The sequence below is a fragment of the Muscardinus avellanarius genome (genome assembly GCF_963383645.1).
Source record: "Muscardinus avellanarius genome assembly, chromosome: 1".
NCBI lineage: Eukaryota > Metazoa > Chordata > Mammalia > Rodentia > Gliridae > Muscardinus > Muscardinus avellanarius.
Window position 1 is genome coordinate 870,677 of NC_137786.1, and position 16,986 is coordinate 887,662.

General features: G+C 55.3%; 1 protein-coding gene across 1 annotated transcript in view; it reads right to left on the minus strand.

Annotated features, from left to right (window-relative positions):
* The window catches only part of SLC6A3 (solute carrier family 6 member 3), a gene marked incomplete at both ends in the record, with an annotated part of 38,302 nt that extends 22,197 nt beyond the window's left edge, over nt 1-16,105 (minus strand). The window contains 3 exons of the mRNA XM_080715921.1: nt 7,481-7,715; nt 14,564-14,695; nt 15,820-16,105. Coding sequence (XP_080572047.1) covers nt 7,481-7,715; nt 14,564-14,695; nt 15,820-16,105 — 653 coding nt within the window. The remainder of the gene's footprint in view (nt 1-7,480; nt 7,716-14,563; nt 14,696-15,819) is intronic.
* Between the last annotated feature and the right edge of the window lie 881 nt (nt 16,106-16,986).

The following is a 16,986-nucleotide window of genomic DNA, read 5'->3' on the forward strand; positions in this document are numbered from 1 at the left end:
GTGGCTGGGGTGGCTGGGGCAGGCTGCCGCACATTAAAGCCAGCATCCCTCACTTCACGGAGCACAAGTACTTGCTCATACGCTGTCTATCACGGCCACCCGAGGGCATGGCTGGAGCTCCTTGGCATGAGGGCTCAGGCTGACTGCTCAGCCACGGGGCCCTACCTGCCTCCGGGAGCCACGAGGTGTCCTCTGGGGAAAAGTCTACTCAGAACAGGACCACTGAGCCTCAGACTCACACTCCAAGGACCCCAGCCACACCTCACAGCCGGCACGCCTCACACACGTGTGTGCACGGGTCACAGGTTTGCACCTGGTGGTAAACGATCATTCACCTGGGAGAAGGAGCGCAGGGAGCCCAAGGAATACAAGTGCCACGGAGCCCCGTGCCCCAGGGAGCGACCTCCTCAGCCGCGGCTGCTATCCCACACGCGTGGCCTCACCAGCGAACATTCTAAATCGCCTCAGGCACTAGCACTGGGGCTCTACTACTATGACTCCCTGCCCGGATTAAAAAGCCCCCGTGCTTGGGAGATACCTGAACCCCATAGATGAGTTAGAGAAAAGGACACACACGAGTGCCGTGGACCCAGGAGGGTGCCCACGGGCCAGCCACGGCATGGGGCCTGCACGGCACACTGGGCCAGGCTCCTGGGAGGAGGCCCGGGCAGATGTGCAGACACATCTGGACCCCAGGTGGCTGGCGGCCCTGGGAAGAAGGGTCCAGTGCTTCCCGCTTTGGGACCGGTGAGCGCCTGGCCATGGTCCTTCAGTGTCGGTGACAATCTGCATGAGAGGCTGCATGGGCACTGTCGCACCTGCCTACAGATGGGTGGCCAAGGTGTGCAGAGACAATCCCCACCCAAGCCCATCAGCAAGAAGCTGAACAGGATGACCCAAGCAGTCCAGCTCCAGACCCCGGCTCTGCCAATGAGGGGCGAGGGCTGCGATGGGGCTGTGGTGGGCATCTCGGCTAGCTAGGAAACTGGGACGAGCGGAGGAGGCCTTGGACCCTGGGCTGAGGTGGCATAGGGCTGAGGTGGGAGCAGGAGGGGCTTTGAGGCGAGCCCAGGTTCAGCTTTGGCTGAGGCCCCTCCCGGGCAGGGCAGGGCTGGGCGTGGAGTGAAGTGGGGTCTCACCTCTCTGATGGAATGGACTGGAGTCCAGAGGGGCTGTGGTACTGGAGGCTGCAGGGCAGAGAAGTGACCAGGAGGGCCTGTGCTGGAAGGGGCTGCCACCAGTGCACGGAGCCCTTGCTGAATGTTGGGATGCTGCCGGGCAAAACCGCAGGACCAGGGAGCGTGGTGCTGGGAGCTGGGCATTCCCAGCATGCACCGCTGAGGGCCACCACAGCCACCGGAGGAGAGCAGGCCACCCGCAGCTCGGGGTAACTATTCCCGGGGACAACTTGCCCCTGGACCCATGGCCACGAAGCTAAACACACATTCCAAAGGACGAAGCTGCAGGCAGCCTCCCAGAAAGAGCACGTTCCTCAGCGAAGACAACAACCCTAAAATGAGGGACGAAAAACTCACCAAGTCTAGCATCAAACAGAAAATTACTAGACATGACAAGAAGACAGAAAATAGGACCCAAAACCAGGAGAAAAATCGACCAATCCAATAGCCACTTCGCATCATATAAAACATTAACTCAAATGGGAAACAGATTAAAGGTCAGAGCAGAATCTATAAACCCATGGAAGGAAACCTAGGAATAAGTTTTCCTGACCTTAGGTCAGCAGTAGACGCTTAGGTACATTAACGGAAAAACAGGCCAGCTGGACTGAAGCCAGTCTCAAGGCATTTGTGCACCAGAGGAGTCTATCAACGGGATGAAAGGGGGACCACGGAAGGGGGCAGCCATTTCCCAGTCACCCCTCCAATGAGAGTCATGTCTAGAGCATGTCAAGAACTCCTAAAACTCAACAACAGAAACAACACTTCAAAAACAGGCAAGGGACTTGAATAGGAATTTCTCCAAAGAAAGTTTACAGATGGCCAGTGAGCACAAGAAAAGACGTTCAACACCGTCAACCATCAGGGAAATACACGCCAAACTGCAAAGGAATGCCACCACCCGCCCACGAGGCCGGCTGCAACCCAACAGTCCAACCTTCCACGAAGACAAGTGCCGTCAAGAAGGTGGAGGAAATGACCAGCATGTGCGTGGCTGGTGGGAGTGTAAAGCAATGCACGCCCACGGCAAACAGCATGCGGTTAAGAAGAGGTTAGGTAAAGAATGACCGGGTGACGCGGCACCCACTGCCGGCAATGTGCTGAGGCTGCTGTCAGATCCGCGCACCGGAGCTCCCAGCAGCACTCTTCATGTAGGCAGAGAGAGCAAGCAGCCCTGTCCACAGACAGGTGAGTGCGGAAACAAAATGTGGTATATCAGTAAAATGGAATATTGCTGGGGCTTAAAAAGTAGTGATGTTTGGACAGAGGCTGAACCGTGAAGACATAACGTGAAGTGAAATAGGTCACAAAAGACAAACACAATGTGATTCCACTTGAAGTAAGTCCTTAAAGTTAGACTCACAGAGACAGAAGCCAGACGGGCCGGGGGAGGGCAGTTGAGTCTGCCGGGGACAGTGTTCAGCTAGGGGAAGACTAAGGATTCTGGGTATGGATGGTGGTGATGGCTTCACAACAACATGAACATTCTTAATGCCACGAAACTATGCACTTAATACTGGTTAAAATGCTAAATTTTGGAGCTGGGCGTGGTGGCGCACGCTTATAATCCCAGCATTCAGGAGGCTGAGACTAGAGGATCGCGGTTCTCGGACAGCCTCAGCTACTTAGTGAGGCTTCCTGCAACTCAGTGAGACCCGGTTTCAAAATAAAGAACAAAAAATAGGGCAGGGGGTGTAGCTTGGAGGTTGAATGCCCCTGGGTCCATCCCCAGACCTGCAAAAAAAAAAAAAAAAAAAAAAAAGCTAAATCTTATGTCGTGCATTGTTGACCTTAATATTCCCCCCGCCTAGAAGGCAAAATGATTTTCAGAAAAAACAGAGGTGACAAAATGCCCGGTCAGCACATGTTCAGCATGAGAACTGCTCAAGGGGATTCTTCAGGGAGAAGAAAGACAAGTGTAAAGTGGAAACTTGGTCTACGTGAGCACAAGAGACACCAGAGATGCCAACCAGGTAGACAGACATGTCTCCTCTGGTATATTTATTTAAGATTCAATTCTTTTTTTTTTTTTTTTTGTGGTACTGGGGTTCCTGGAAGCCCTTCTATCTCCAGGCTACACTCCCAGATCTATTTTATATTTTTATTTGGAAACAGGGTCTTTTAAGCCAGAGAGTCTGACTTTGAACCTGTGCGACCCTCCTGTCTCTGCTTCCCAAGCATGAGGATTACAAGCGTGCCCACCACGCCCTGCAAGATTCAATTCTTTAATGCACGCGCAGTCTACAGCATAAGATCTGTAACAACAGCCGGGCGCGGTGGCGCACGCTTGTAATCTCAGCATCTGGGAGGCTGAGACAGGAGGATCGCGGTTCTCAGACACCTCAACTACTTAGTGAGGCCCTCTGCAACTCAGTGAGACCTGGTTTGAAAATAAAGAATAAAAAATAGGGCTGGGGGTGCAGCTCGGAGGCAGAAAGCCCCCGGGTTCTATCTGTAACAAAATCTCAGAAAACACGTGAGACGTGAGGGCAAGTGAAGTCCCTGCTGTGGTTCCCGGGTGGCCAGCAAGTGGCAGAAAGCCACGGGAGGTGGGCGGTCTCAGCAGAGACGGAAGGCGCGCGCGGCGACCTCGAACAGCTTCTTAGCCCATCGTGTGGGCAAGCGGAAGCCTAAAAGCCGGTTAGTTCAAAAAAGGGACTAGGCAGAGAAATCAAGAAGCAGAGAGAGGGGTAGGGCAAACAGAAGAGCAGCAACACAACACTTAACTCCAAACACACTGCGATTACTGAATGGAAATGCTAATTAAAAGGCAGACTGTCTGCAGAGAACAGCAAGCACCAACCCTACCTGTCTACCGGAGCCCACTTGAAACGCTACGCTGGAAAGCTACACCATGCAACCACTCAGCACGAGAAAACAGGGAGGCCATACTGACATCAGACAAAGTAGACTTCAGGAAGAGGAGCACCACCAGGAGGGCAGTGCGCGGCGGGAAGAGGTCAAATCAAAGGCTCGGTGTTCACGAGTGTGCACGCACTTCATGCCAGAGTCCGAAACACACTGAAGAGCAGACACTTAGAACCACAAGAAGAAAGACACAAACTGCGCTTAGAGCTTTGAGATACACAGACAGAGCAAACACAGCCAGGAAAGGAGCGGCAGCCCCGCGCGGTTCTGAGGTGTTAGTGCCCTGTGTCAGCCTGACAGGCAGGAGGGCCGCACTAGGGGTGCAGCCAACCCGAACACACGATGAGCATGGGCTACTGGTTTGGGTTAACACTCGACCCAACAGCAGCAGATGTGTATTTGTATATGTATATATATGTACATATGTGTGTAATGCATGTATGTATGTATGTACATAAGCATACCTGTGCATGTGTGCATGTGTGTACGATTTTTTTGAGATAGGGGCTCACTATGTGCCCAGGCTGGGGCCCCTGGGATCTGGGGCTGCCCACTCCCACAGGGTCCTCTCATGGTCAGCCTGGTGGATGCAGGAGCCGGGGGTATGTGGCGCTTGCCGTGTCTGGGAAAGCTGGGTCCTGGACAGCAGGCTGTCTCTCTGTGGTCAGAGCCCAGTTACACATGGCTGGTGTTATGTACCAAGGCCCTTTTCTTAGTTGTGAAATCCCTAACACCCCATAACGCACACGTTGTACAAGGAGTCGGAACCCTATCCCTGGATGCCCACACTACGGGGTGCTTGGCCTCCACGTTCCCTTTCCCTGTGTGTATTTTGTGGTGGGTACGAGTTCTCGAGACATGTGCCTATAGAAGCCTGCCGTCTTTCCCACAGTGATCGTCGTGATAAAGTGGGGTTGAAGCCCTGTTGTCCTGCAGACCTGGGCACCCACAGTCACTGGGCCTGCTTCAGGGAACCCTGGGTCCCCCAAGAACGAGACCCTCTTGGAGATTTGGGAGCAGCAAGCACCCGTGCAGAGTGAGGACTCGTGGCTCAGGGCCGGTGCTTTGCAAAGCCGCTCCCATCCCCTTCCTCCCCATCCTAGCTGCGTCTGTGAGCATGGGTCTCCAGGGCTGTAGGGAGGCCTTCGTGGAGGGAAGGGGTCTGTCACCTCTCCGGCCCAGCCTTCCTTTCCAGACTGGTGTGTGTGTGTGTGTGTGTGTGTGTGTGTGTGTGTGGTGTATTTTACTGGGGTTTGAACCCAGGATCATTCTAACTCAGAGCTACAACCCCAGCTCTATTTTAATTTTAAATTTGAAACAGATCTCATTAAGTTGCTGAGGCTGGCCTCAAATCTTCAACCTTCCTGTCTCAGCCTCCCGAGTATTGGTACTACAGGCAAGTACCACCATGGCCTGCTCAAACTGATTTTTAAAATAACACAGAGTCTTTTTTCTGGCACTTTTCATCATAAATGACCTCTAACTTTCTTATCTGCAAAGTCACTCCGAGGAGCCAGTCTCCCCACACCCTAGAAAGATGCCTGGTGTCCCCACCGGCATCACCCGCTCCTCGGACGTCTCCGTGGCCTTTCCAAATGTTCCAAGCCACACTGAATCTGCCAGAAAATTGGAAGTGACACTGGCTCCACACAGCCACTGTTTGGCCTGTGCAGTGGAAGTTAACCTGCCTGGAGCGTGAGCTGCCTCTTCCTACCCACCCGTGCTGGGGAGCTCGGGAGAGTCCGGCTGTCCCTGAACTGCACAACTCACCGGCTCCGCACGGCCACCTCTGCCACTCAGGCCTTGGTGCGTCTGTCCAGCACCCACACTTGCAGGCTTGTCCTCCTGGGTCACGTGCTGCCCCAGTGCGGGGCTGTGCAGACGCAGCACAGGTGCTCTGGGCCTCGCTCCCCTTTGGCAGAGTATTAACCCTGGGAAATGGAGTGACGAGCAGACCCACGGCCTTCTGCTCTCTTCTCCCATAAGAATGTGCTAACCAGGTGCAGGCTTGGAATCCCAGCACTCAGGAGGCTGAGACCGGAGGATGGGAGGATTGCAGGTCACAGACTACTTCAGCTACTTCTCGAAGCCTTCGCCACTCAGTGAGACCCTGTTTCAAAAAGAAAAAGACTAAAAAAAAAAAAAAAAAAATAGGGCTGGGAGTGTGGCTTGGAGATGCAAAGGCCCTGGGTTCCACCCCCAGGACCGTGCTAATGTCTTTTCTGGCTGCCGGCAGGCGGGGCTCCATGTGGACAACGCCATGTTTCTTGCTTGTCACAAGGAGATCACATCTGCACATTCAGGGTGGGGCTTTGCTCACCTCTGAGAGTCCCAGCTCTTACTGTGCCTACAACTTCTACAACTACAAGGGTGTTTTGCAAATGTACCTCCTTGTGGTTAAAACCTGTATTGTTCCAACTTGATTGGTCAAAGTCCCTTCTGCCAAGCTGTCTCATATAAGCATAAAAATGATGCCCTGATTGGTCAAGGGAGTCTGCTCCCCCACCCGCCCCCAAAGAACATCAGGCCACGTGAGATCCTGAACCCACAGCAACTGCGGCCAGGGTCCTTTCCTCGGCTTTGGCAGACTCCGCGGTCCGAGGGAAGCGGGCACCCCAGAGCCTCACACACTCGCACCCACGCACGCCGGCCAGCCGGGGCTGTCTCCCGCCTGTCTCCATGACACTTACTGAGCTCGGGTAAAGCTTTGCTGGGAGATGCTGGGGGCCACCTGAGCCCGCCTGCGGTGCCCACACCAGCACCTCTCACACACGCTTGCACCCGGATACCGCAAAGGCCGAGGGGAGGTGGTGGGTTACGGGGAGCCACGGCCCCAGGCCAGGCCGCCTGGCGATGCGGGAGCTGAGGAAGGGAACCCAGGAGAGGGGCAGGCCTGCGTGGCCCATGAGACGCAGGAACACGCTGCGTGGGAGAGGGGAGGCCACCCCGTGGACAGAGGAGAAGGCAGCAGAGGAGGCAAAACCGCGTTTGTAAAATAAGAGGCAGCCTCTCGAGACCTGCACGGTCCTCGCACCTCGCGGACACGCGTCTGCGCGGCCAGGCGCCAGAGCACTGCTATGGAGCGAGCAGAGGGGCAGAACACCACTCACAGCTCTGGCCTCCTGCAGGGCGGGTGGAGACGGGCGGCCACACACGGGCCACGCTCATGCCGGAGGTGAGCCCGGGCCCCTCCTTCCACGCGGCCTCGCAGTCTCCGGAGGCTCCTGCCTCCCCACTGGGCCCTCACTGTCCCCATGGAGCAGGGGACCATCCCCGACGAGGCTCACTCCAGCAGGGCCTTGCTGAGCTACGAGGCTACCACTGTGGGGTTCAGAAGGCCAGGCAGAGGGGGTCCTCCCCACACCCCGGGGGCGAGCAAGTCCTGCCAGGCCTCCCTTCTCAAGGCCGGGGGGAGGAGCCGGCTTCCCACTTACTCAAAGTACTCCGCAGCAGGTGTGGTCCCGAAGGTGTCGTTGAGGCCGTTGAGGCCGGAGCTGGCATTGCTGGCCTGGGCCTCGGAGCAGTTGGGGCTGTTCCAGGTGTTGTTGCAATGGATCCAGGGGAGGTCCATGGTGAAGGAGGAGAAGAAGTAGTGCATTGCCCAGGCGATGATGACGTTGTAGAAGAAGCCCACGTACAGCGAGATGAGGATGACTGTGAAGCCCACGCCTGGGAGACAGCACAGAGCCACCAGTGGAAGATGGCCCTCTCCTCCTCCTGCGCCTGAGCCGGCAGGCACGGACTCCTTAGTCCCAAGCAACAGCTCAATACACAGGAGGGGAGGACTCATGAAAGGGCTGAAGCCAGCTGCACGCTGTGGCTGCAAAGAAGGGCCACCCACCTCCCAAGCCATCCTCCACCCAGAGACATCGGGCATCTCCAAGGGCCACTCAGGGCCAGCAAGGCGTAGAAGGCCACTGAGGAGTATCTAAGGCCGCTGAAGGCTACGACCACTCTTGTATGTCCAGAGTCCCCTGCAGTCAGCGAGGGGCACAGAGGATCATCTGAGGCCACCCAGCTCCTCCAGAGCCACCCATGCACGCCAAGGTCATTCACGGCCACCAAGGGCAAGCAAGGACCAGCCGTAGCTCCCATAGCTTCTCAGGCCCAACGTGGAACATTCAAGCTCACCTAGGACCATCTAGGGCTGTTCTGTGTCACCCAGGGCAACCCAACCCAGAGTCATGTAGGGTTACGAGGTCCTTATAAACCAGCAGAATCAGCCACAGACACCGATGGCCACCCAGTATTATCCTGGGCCATCTAGGGACACTCATGAAAACAAGGCCATCCAGGGTCACTAGGAATGCTCAGGGTCTTGCAGAGCTGTCCAGGGCCATGGACAGGCACCATGAGACAACTGGGGCCTCCGTGGCCATCCCTCCAGAGCAACCCAGGCTCATTCAGGACCGTCCAGGACACCCAACACCGTCCATAATTGTCCAGGGCCATTCACAGCATCAGTGCCACCTGGAGTCACCCGAGGCCACTCGTGGCCATCCATAGCTACCCATGGCCTTCTCTATGACTACGCAGGGTAAAGAATTATCTGGGGCCATTCAGACCAGCTAGAGCCACCAGGCGATGCATGACCATCCAGTCTCCCAGGCTCATGGATGATCACCTATGGCTTCCTAAGATCGCCCAGGGCCAAACAAGATCATCAAGGGCCACCCAGGTCAGGCCGAGACCATCCAGGCTTCCTAGGGCCGCCCAGGGCCACACAGAAGAACCCAGGGCCACCAAGGGCCATTAAGTGTATCCTTTCTAGGATCACAAAACCCAGAATTTGGGATCTGTCATTTGGTGGGAGGCTACTGTAAGCAGCCCAACAGGGGGAGGCATCTGTGCTGGCAGATGCCCTGGCAGTTAGAAGACCCCCTCCCATTGGTCAAGGGGCCATCCATGTGGGCAGATGCCCTGGCAGTTAGAAGTCCCCCTCCCGTTGGTCAAGGGGCTCCTCCCGTCGTGTTCTTACGATTATAGTTTGCTTTACCATGCTCCACATGGAATTGTTTTCATTTTGACATTCCTTCTCAGCTTTGTGAATAGCACTGGTTTGGACTATAACCTTAATTTGTTTTACTAAAGGCTGTTTATCTGCCATGTCTGGACTTGTTTGCTGTGGGTTGGGGAGGAACGGGGCTTCAAGAAGCCATTTGCATGGTGGCACACGCTTGTAATCCCAGTACTTGGGAGGTTGAGACAGGAGGATTGCAGTTCACAGCCTCAACTGCTTAGCGAGGCCCTCTGCAACTTAGTGAGACCTTGTTTCAAAATAAAAAATTAAAAATAGGGCTGGGGTGTAGCTCAGAAATAGAATGACCTGGGTTCCATCCTCAGTACCAAAAACTAAAACTAAAACTAAAATAAAACAAATGAAGCCATTTGCAGGGAGTAGGTTGGATTTCTTTTTGTGGTTTTAACCCACGGCGAGTCTGTTTTCACACTCAAGGGACCTGTTTAAAGTCAAGAACAAAGAAAAAGGTACTAAAATTGACCTGTTCTAAACCCAGGATGAGGAGTAGTAGTCCTCCTTGAAAAATTTGCTCCAAGGCTGTGATGACAAAACCAAAATTGTTTCCTTTGGAAGGGCTTCTTCAACATAAAGTTGGTCAATTTTAAGTAATTCTACATCGTAATTCTTTTCACTGAGCCTCAGAAGAGAGCCTGGGTTGTGATTTGGTGAACTTGTCTAGGAAGCCATGTTTGGCAGCCATGTTGTTGGGAAGCCATGTTGTTCTGAAGTACATGACGGGAAGTTTTCTCTGACAGCTGGCCAACTGTGATGACCAATCTGAAACCTTTCTTTAAGATTAAATCTTTGTACACCAAATCCTTAGCTTGGAGCTTTGGGAACTCAAAAAGAATCTGATTAAATATTCGAGTGAGCTGGGCGTGGTGGCACACATTTGCAATGCCTGCGCGTGGGAGGCACTAAGAGACCCTGTTTCCACATTAAAAAAAAAGTATACAAGAGGTCTGGGAGTGTAGCCCGTGGGAGTGTAGCCTGGAGGTAGAAGGGCTTCCAGGAACCCCAGTACCACCAAATAAATAAATAAATAAATAAATAAATACTGGAGTGTATCCAAGTCTAGTTTGAAGGAAGGACTGATGTTGCCCCGGTCCTTCTGGGGCCACTGACACGTGCAGGGTCCTTCCTCTGGACTTCGTAACAGAGGACAAGAGCATCGCCCTTCACAAGAGTGACAAGTCTGTCAAAGCGGTGCGACTCCCCGAGCCAGTGCGTGCGTGTGGTTGGCAGCACAGCGCAGCACGCAGAGCTACAGAAGGCCACGACTGGGAGCGCCTCGCCCCTGTGCTGCTCTCCAGCCGCCCCACAGCCTGGGGAGGAAATGGCTTCCCAGGAGGGAGGCTGTGCTCCCGTTCATTTGGCCACTTTGAGCTCTGTGCCTTAAGAAGCTAGAGGCTTTGAAAGCCTCTGGCCTGTGCCATCACAGTGTAGCCCTTTACCAACCCAATCGACTGCCCAGTCACACCTTAACGTCACTCAAGACCCAGCCACGGAAACACACTGTTCCATTTGCTAAAGACCTGATGACTGCTGCCGACCACAGCACTGTACTCCTAGGTAAGACTCCATCAGGGCCTCTTTACCCTCTAGTGCCCTGCGGAGCGCTCTCCCTAAACAGGTGGCAGGCTTACTCCCTGTGTTTCCAGAGGAAACGTTAAGAAAGCGTGACACATTTCCTTTCCCAGGAAGCTCAGGGCCAAGTGTGCATTTCAGCCGGCGCTCTTCTGTCGGTTCTCTTAGCTGCTGTTTTGCTTGGCATTTCTCTGCCCAGCTCTGCAGGCCTCCTGTTTTGTTTCCTCTGAGCCACCACACAATCTTCTTCAGAGCAAGGCTGAGTTTGATCAGCCACACTAAAACAGTATTGAATATAAATATTGTGAATCATGTTATATTCAGTACGTTACGGTGGTAATGTTTCCATAAGTTGTATAAAATGAGGTTTGTCTTTTGCAGTAAGCAGACAACCTGAAAGGAAGCTTCCTACTAAGCTCGGTGCTGAGCCCTTGCGAGGGCAGTGGTCACTCTTCCCCACCATCCACAAGGGCCAGCGCCCCCCCCCCACACCCACAAAGCTGGTCTTAGCAGGGGAGAGGACCAGAGACACGTTCAGAAATCCCAGCTAGCGAAAACATCTCTGTGGTGCCACCCTTCCAGTTCCTGCAGGAGTCTTGGGCAGGTCCACTAGGAGAAAGACAGGAGAGAGGTCCTCCCGTCGGTCCGGATGTAGCGTCTGCCTGCTGTGTCTGTGTGCAGGCGCATGGGAAGGAAAGGAGAGCGGGAGAGAGGAAGCAGTTACCACTGAAGGCCATTCTTCTCCAGGACACACGAGGCACACTTTGGAGCTGAGGGCCACCAAAGCCTCTCTAGGCACTACACGCCCGAGGCAGGGAGGCCTCCCCTGCACGCCACTGTCTGTCTGGCTTTCAGAGGGGGCACTCAGCTCCTGGTTGGGGGCAGGGGAAGCTCCCTGGTCTACAGGAGGGCCCAGCATGCCAGTCACTGACTGAAGAACGAATGGCCTTTGAGCCCCACGATGATCGGGGCACGCTAGCGGTGGCTGTCCGTCACTGTGCAGTACTGTCTAATGAGACATGAACATTTATATCAGCTAGACTTAAAAAATGGCTGAAGCCGGGTGTCATGGAGCACACCTGTAATCCCAGTTCTTGGGAGGCCGAGACAGAAAGAAGGCAGGTTAAAGACCAGCCTCAGCAACTTAGCAAGACCATAGCAACCTACCAAGACCCTGTTTCAAAACATAAAAAGGGGCTGGGGGTGTAGTTTAGAGGTAGAATGCCCCAGGTTCAATTCCAAGTTCAAAAAAAGAAAAGAAAAGAAAAGAAAGAAAAAGAAAAGAAAAAGAAAAAAGAAAAAGGCAGAGGAGGGAGAGGTGCTTGTACCAGGGTACCCAGGAAATGTGTTTTTGGCTCACACTTTAAGGAGCAGCCAAGGTCTCCTATCAAACTGGCATCCTATGATCAACCTACAGACCCAGCAAAAAAGAACAACTGGCCGGGCGTGGTGGGCACGCTTGTAATCCCTGCGCTTGGGAGGCGGAGACAGGAGGATCGTGTAGGTTTGAAGCCAGCTGCCCTGGCTTAAGAGACCCTGTTTCCTATATATATATATAATAGGTCTAGGAGTGTAGCTCGGAGGTAGAAGGCCTTCCAGAAACCCCAGTGCCACACACAAAAAAAGGAACAACTGCTGGGAATCGTGGCTTGAGTGGTATTAAACTACTCAAGTCCTTAAAAGGAAAAAGTTTTTCTTTCCTCGATTTGTTGAACTGTCTGTGATTACGCAGATACCAGTGCTGGAGGCTTGCTTTGTGAGAGGAGTGGCTTCCCTAGTCACGGGGTCCCCCAGGGAGAGAGCAGGCCCTGGCTGAGAGTCTGCTCTTGGGGGCTCACATGTGGCCCGGCTTTGGCCCCATCTGGCGCTCGGAGGGACTCAGTATCAGCAGGGCACAAAAGCAGATCTGGGGTGCAGGCACACGGAGGGAGGCTGCAAAGGGACCGCGCTGCGTGCAGCTGTCCACCTTCTCCGCATTCTCGAAGGGCCCTTATTTGTGGTCTTCACTTTCCTCCGACTGGGTGCCCACAGCTTCTCCTGTCAAGGCCAGAAGTTCTCTGGCAACCCCAGTCAAGCTTGTGAGCACTGCTGAGTGCTTGGAAGTTCTTGGAAATCGCCTACTGATGTTTCATACGTTGAAAAATAAAAGTCTGCTTTGGCATTTTGGTTGTGATGTCCAGGTGGAAGCCAGCTTCCGTCCGCTGACCACAGCCTCTCCCAGCCTCTTCTACGACCCCTCTCCCAACCTGTACACATGGAGGCCAGTCTAGTTTGGCTCTCCAGAGTAGACTGAAGGCACAGGGTACCGAAGAGACTTATGGCATCCTCCAGACCAGAAGAGCACGGTCTTGAAATCCCAAACAAGCACAGTTTGGCCCAGCCACGCCCGTGTGGCAGTGCTGCCAGCCCTGGACCTCCCTCCACTCCAGGTGGGCGGGCTCTGCCTCCAATGTGGCAGGCTAAGCCCCGAGCTCTCAGATGCCACCTGGGTGGGAACTGAGTGAAGGCTGTCCCAACAGCCTCAGAAGCAGTGTTGACTCCCCGCTGGTGCCAGCCTGGGCACTGACGCTTCTTTGCATCTGGAGCGGTCCCTTCGGGCTCGCTGAGCTCGGCCAAATCAATGCTGTGCAGTGAACAGACAGCGAAGTGTCCACGCTGACTTGGGCACCCACTGCCGAGGAGCCCACATCTTCAGTTAACCCTCCTCCACTGGGGATGACACAGGGCACAGGTGTTTTAGGGGCTCTTGAGGCTTTGACCCCTGCATTCAGAGGGGCCATCAGTGCCCACACTGTCCCCAGACGCTGTCTCACTCTGAAGCTGTGTGTGTGTGGTGGCAGGGAGGGAAGTCTCTGTAGCTCCATTCTACTGCTGTTCAAGGAATCACTTAACCAGGGGAAAAAACTGCTAAAGTCTTAAGAGTCCCCATTAGGTCACTAGGAATGGAGACCATCCAGAGGCCTGGGAGGCTCTGTACCCTGCCGGTCCCAGTGTTTCCATGGCCACGGAGCGATTTGTCCCCACCAAGCTGGCCTCGGCAGCTGGAGATAACACTTGTCTCCACTGCTAAGAGGTACTTGCTGGTCTCGGTACCCACCCACTGACCCCCTGGTCACACCCGGGAGACTGCTGGGCTTCTGCTTTCTCCTGTGCAGTGTCCAAGACCTTAGGAGAAAGTCCACAGGCAGACCGCTCCCGGGTCTCTTTGAGGAGATGCCCCCAGTGCCAAGGAGGCGATACTGGCTCAGGAGTGCATGACATGGGCCAGGCTGGGGAGCTGGACAGTCTGGGGTCAAAGCCTGTTCTGCTCCTCCTGGAAAAAGCACTGGAGCCCTCTGATGCCCAGAGCCTGCATCTTCAGTGGAGACAGCACAGCGTGCCCTCCAGGCCCTGTGTGTGGCACCTTGGCTCAACACAGGGCTCAATGAAAAGCCAGATAGATAGATACATAGATGACCAGTAGAAAGCTCAATCATAGAGAGAAAGACAATACATAGATAGATATAGATCGCTTAAGATACATACAGAAGGGAGGTGGATGAAGATATAGATGGATGACTGACAGATAGCTAGATAGGCATACATAAATGGTTGATGAATGGGTGCTAAATAAATAGTGACTGATGGACAGGACAAGTCGATGACAGATCAATAGATAAATGGATGTTTTATCTACCATTTTAACACCCTGATAAAATAACACCACACATAAAGTGCAGACAGCACCCTGGGAACAAGGGAACTGTCTCTTCTGTCCTTGGCCATGACAGAGCTCTAAAGTGGCCCCGTGGTAGAATGTGTTTGTGCTGCCATGCTTCTAATACACCATGTGGCCGGCTTGCTCCGGAGCCCCAGAGCCCTGCTGTGGTCTACACCTTGCCAGGGCACAAGGACATGTCCCGCATGTTACCTTTCAGGATCGGGCAGATCTTCCAAACGCCGGCTGCCCCTTCCCTGTTGAACTGCCCGAGCGCCAGCTCCATGTAGAACAGCGGCGTGCCAGCGATGACCATGAAGAGCAGGTAGGGCACCAGGAAGGCACCTGTGGACGGGGCGGGACCTTGAGTGTGGGCGGGGTGCATCTCACCACTCGAGCTGGGCCTCACTGTCCCAGGCTGAAGCATGACCCTTCCCCCCTGGGCCTGGAGGCTCCCTGCCTGGCCATCCTCCTGCTAAAACCCTGGGTTATCCCCACCCCATGTAATGAGGTCGGAACCTGCCTGCTTCTCCCCTGCAGCCTGGGTCTGGCCCGCCCTCCTGGTTGGGTCCTACTTGACGCTCCAGCTTCATCCTCTGGGATCTGCACCCCAGAGCTTCCACTCTCTGGTTCCTGGATTGGTGCCTGCCTCTGCCAGGGCTGCGGCTGGGGTTCTCACAGCCCTGGTGCAGGAGCCTCCCAGGCTCCCGTGTGCACCCTCCAGCCACATACAGGTTAACGCCCACGGTCAGACCTCCTGCACCTGGCCTGACCTCGGGGGAGGTCAGCATCGCCTGGGTCTCAGGGAAGTGCTCGGTTGTCTTTGGGAGTTTACTGTGCCTGCTCACTCTTGGGTGGCATCATGCAGCCAACTTACTGAGGGCCCAGCTGGGAGGGAGGCTTTCCCTGTCTCACACCTGGCAGGAAGGCCCCCGTCAGGGAGACCTGGCAGGGACAGGAAGGGCCACGAGGGGCACGAGGGGAATGGGCACCAAATTATGTGGCTTCTCAGTGGAAAGTGTTGGGCAGCCCTGTCCTTGTGCAGCCAGCCCACCCTTCTAGGGCCGGTGAGGTTGGGAGAGGAGGGGAGGGCGGGGACGGGCACACTTCAGGCTCCTCTCTGCCCCTGCAAGTTCAAGGCCTCTACATACTTTTGAAGCACTGTTTGAGCCATCCAAAGACACTGCTCTTTGGTGCTCTGAGTATTTTCTTTTGAGGTGAGATTAGAATGGTGGCCAGCCAAGGCTCCCCAGTTCCTTCTTTCCTGGCCTCTTCGTCTATACGACGCCACCGACACCAGAGGCCCCGCTCTCCACCTGGGGGCCTGCCTGCAGCATGCTCCTGCGCCAAGCAGCCCCGCTGCACAGGAGGATGGCGCCTCTTGCAGGGGCATTGCCTTTCCCGAGAATACTGCTCCCGTTGCCCCGTGCCCGCCTGGCAGGAGATGCAGAGCCCCGGGGGGAGCTCACCTCCGCCATTTTTGTAGCACAGGTAGGGAAACCGCCAGACATTGGCCAGGTCCACTGCAAAGCCGATGACGGAGAGCAGGAAGTCGATTTTCTTGCCCCAGGTCTCCCGCTCCGGGGCCTCCACGGGGCTCTGCGGCGGCTTGATCAGCGTGGAGTTGGTGAGCTGCATCCCGTTCTGCTCCTTGACCAGGACCAGCTCCACCTCCTTGGGGCCCATGGCGTTGGGTTCCTTAGCTGGAGCCACCAAGGAGGACATCGGTCCCACGGAGCATTTGTTCTTACTCATGGGTGGACAGGACCTGGGATTCCGTGCTCCCTCCCTTTGCTCTCCGGCCAACAGGAAACACACACAGGAAAGTGGAGTGCACGTTAGCAGCCGGCTGCAGGAGCCCTGGGCCAGAGTAGGAGCTGCTCTGTGTTCCCAGGGAAGGACCAGCGCATCCCACGCCCTGACGGTAACACCGCAGGCCAAGGAGAGGTGGGGACCCCAGGCCTCAGTGGGAGTCAGTGTGGGGGACCCAGCCACAGAGACCCCAAGACAGACCCATGGCTGACCACTCCCACCTCTCAGCCACAGAGACCCCAAGATGGACCCATGGCTGACCACTCCCACCTCTCAGCCACAGAGACCGCAAGACGGACCCATGGCTGACCGCTCCCACCTCTCAGCCACAGAGACCCCAAGACGGACCCATGGCTGACCGCTCCCACCTCTCAGCCACAGAGACCCCAAGACGGACCCATGGCTGAACTACTCCCACCTCTCAGCCACAGAGACCCCAAGACGGACGCATGGCTGACCGCTCCCACCTCTCAGCCACAGAGACCCCAAGACAGACCCACCCTCTCCCACCCTCAGTCACAGAGACCCCAAGACAGACCAATGGATGACCGCTCCCACTTCTCATCCACGGAGACCCCAAGTCAGACTCATGATACCTCTCCCTACCCTCAGCCATGGAGACCTCAAGACAGACCCATGAATGACCGCTCCTACCTCTCAGCCACAGAGACCCCAAGACAGACCCATGGCACCTCTCCCACTCTCAGTCACAGAGACCCCAAGACAGACCCACGGCTGACCGCTCCCCACCCCTCAGCCACAGAGACCCCACACCACCATGCCCACCCCAACTCCTGTCAAGTACAAGACTTGATTTGCTTTCT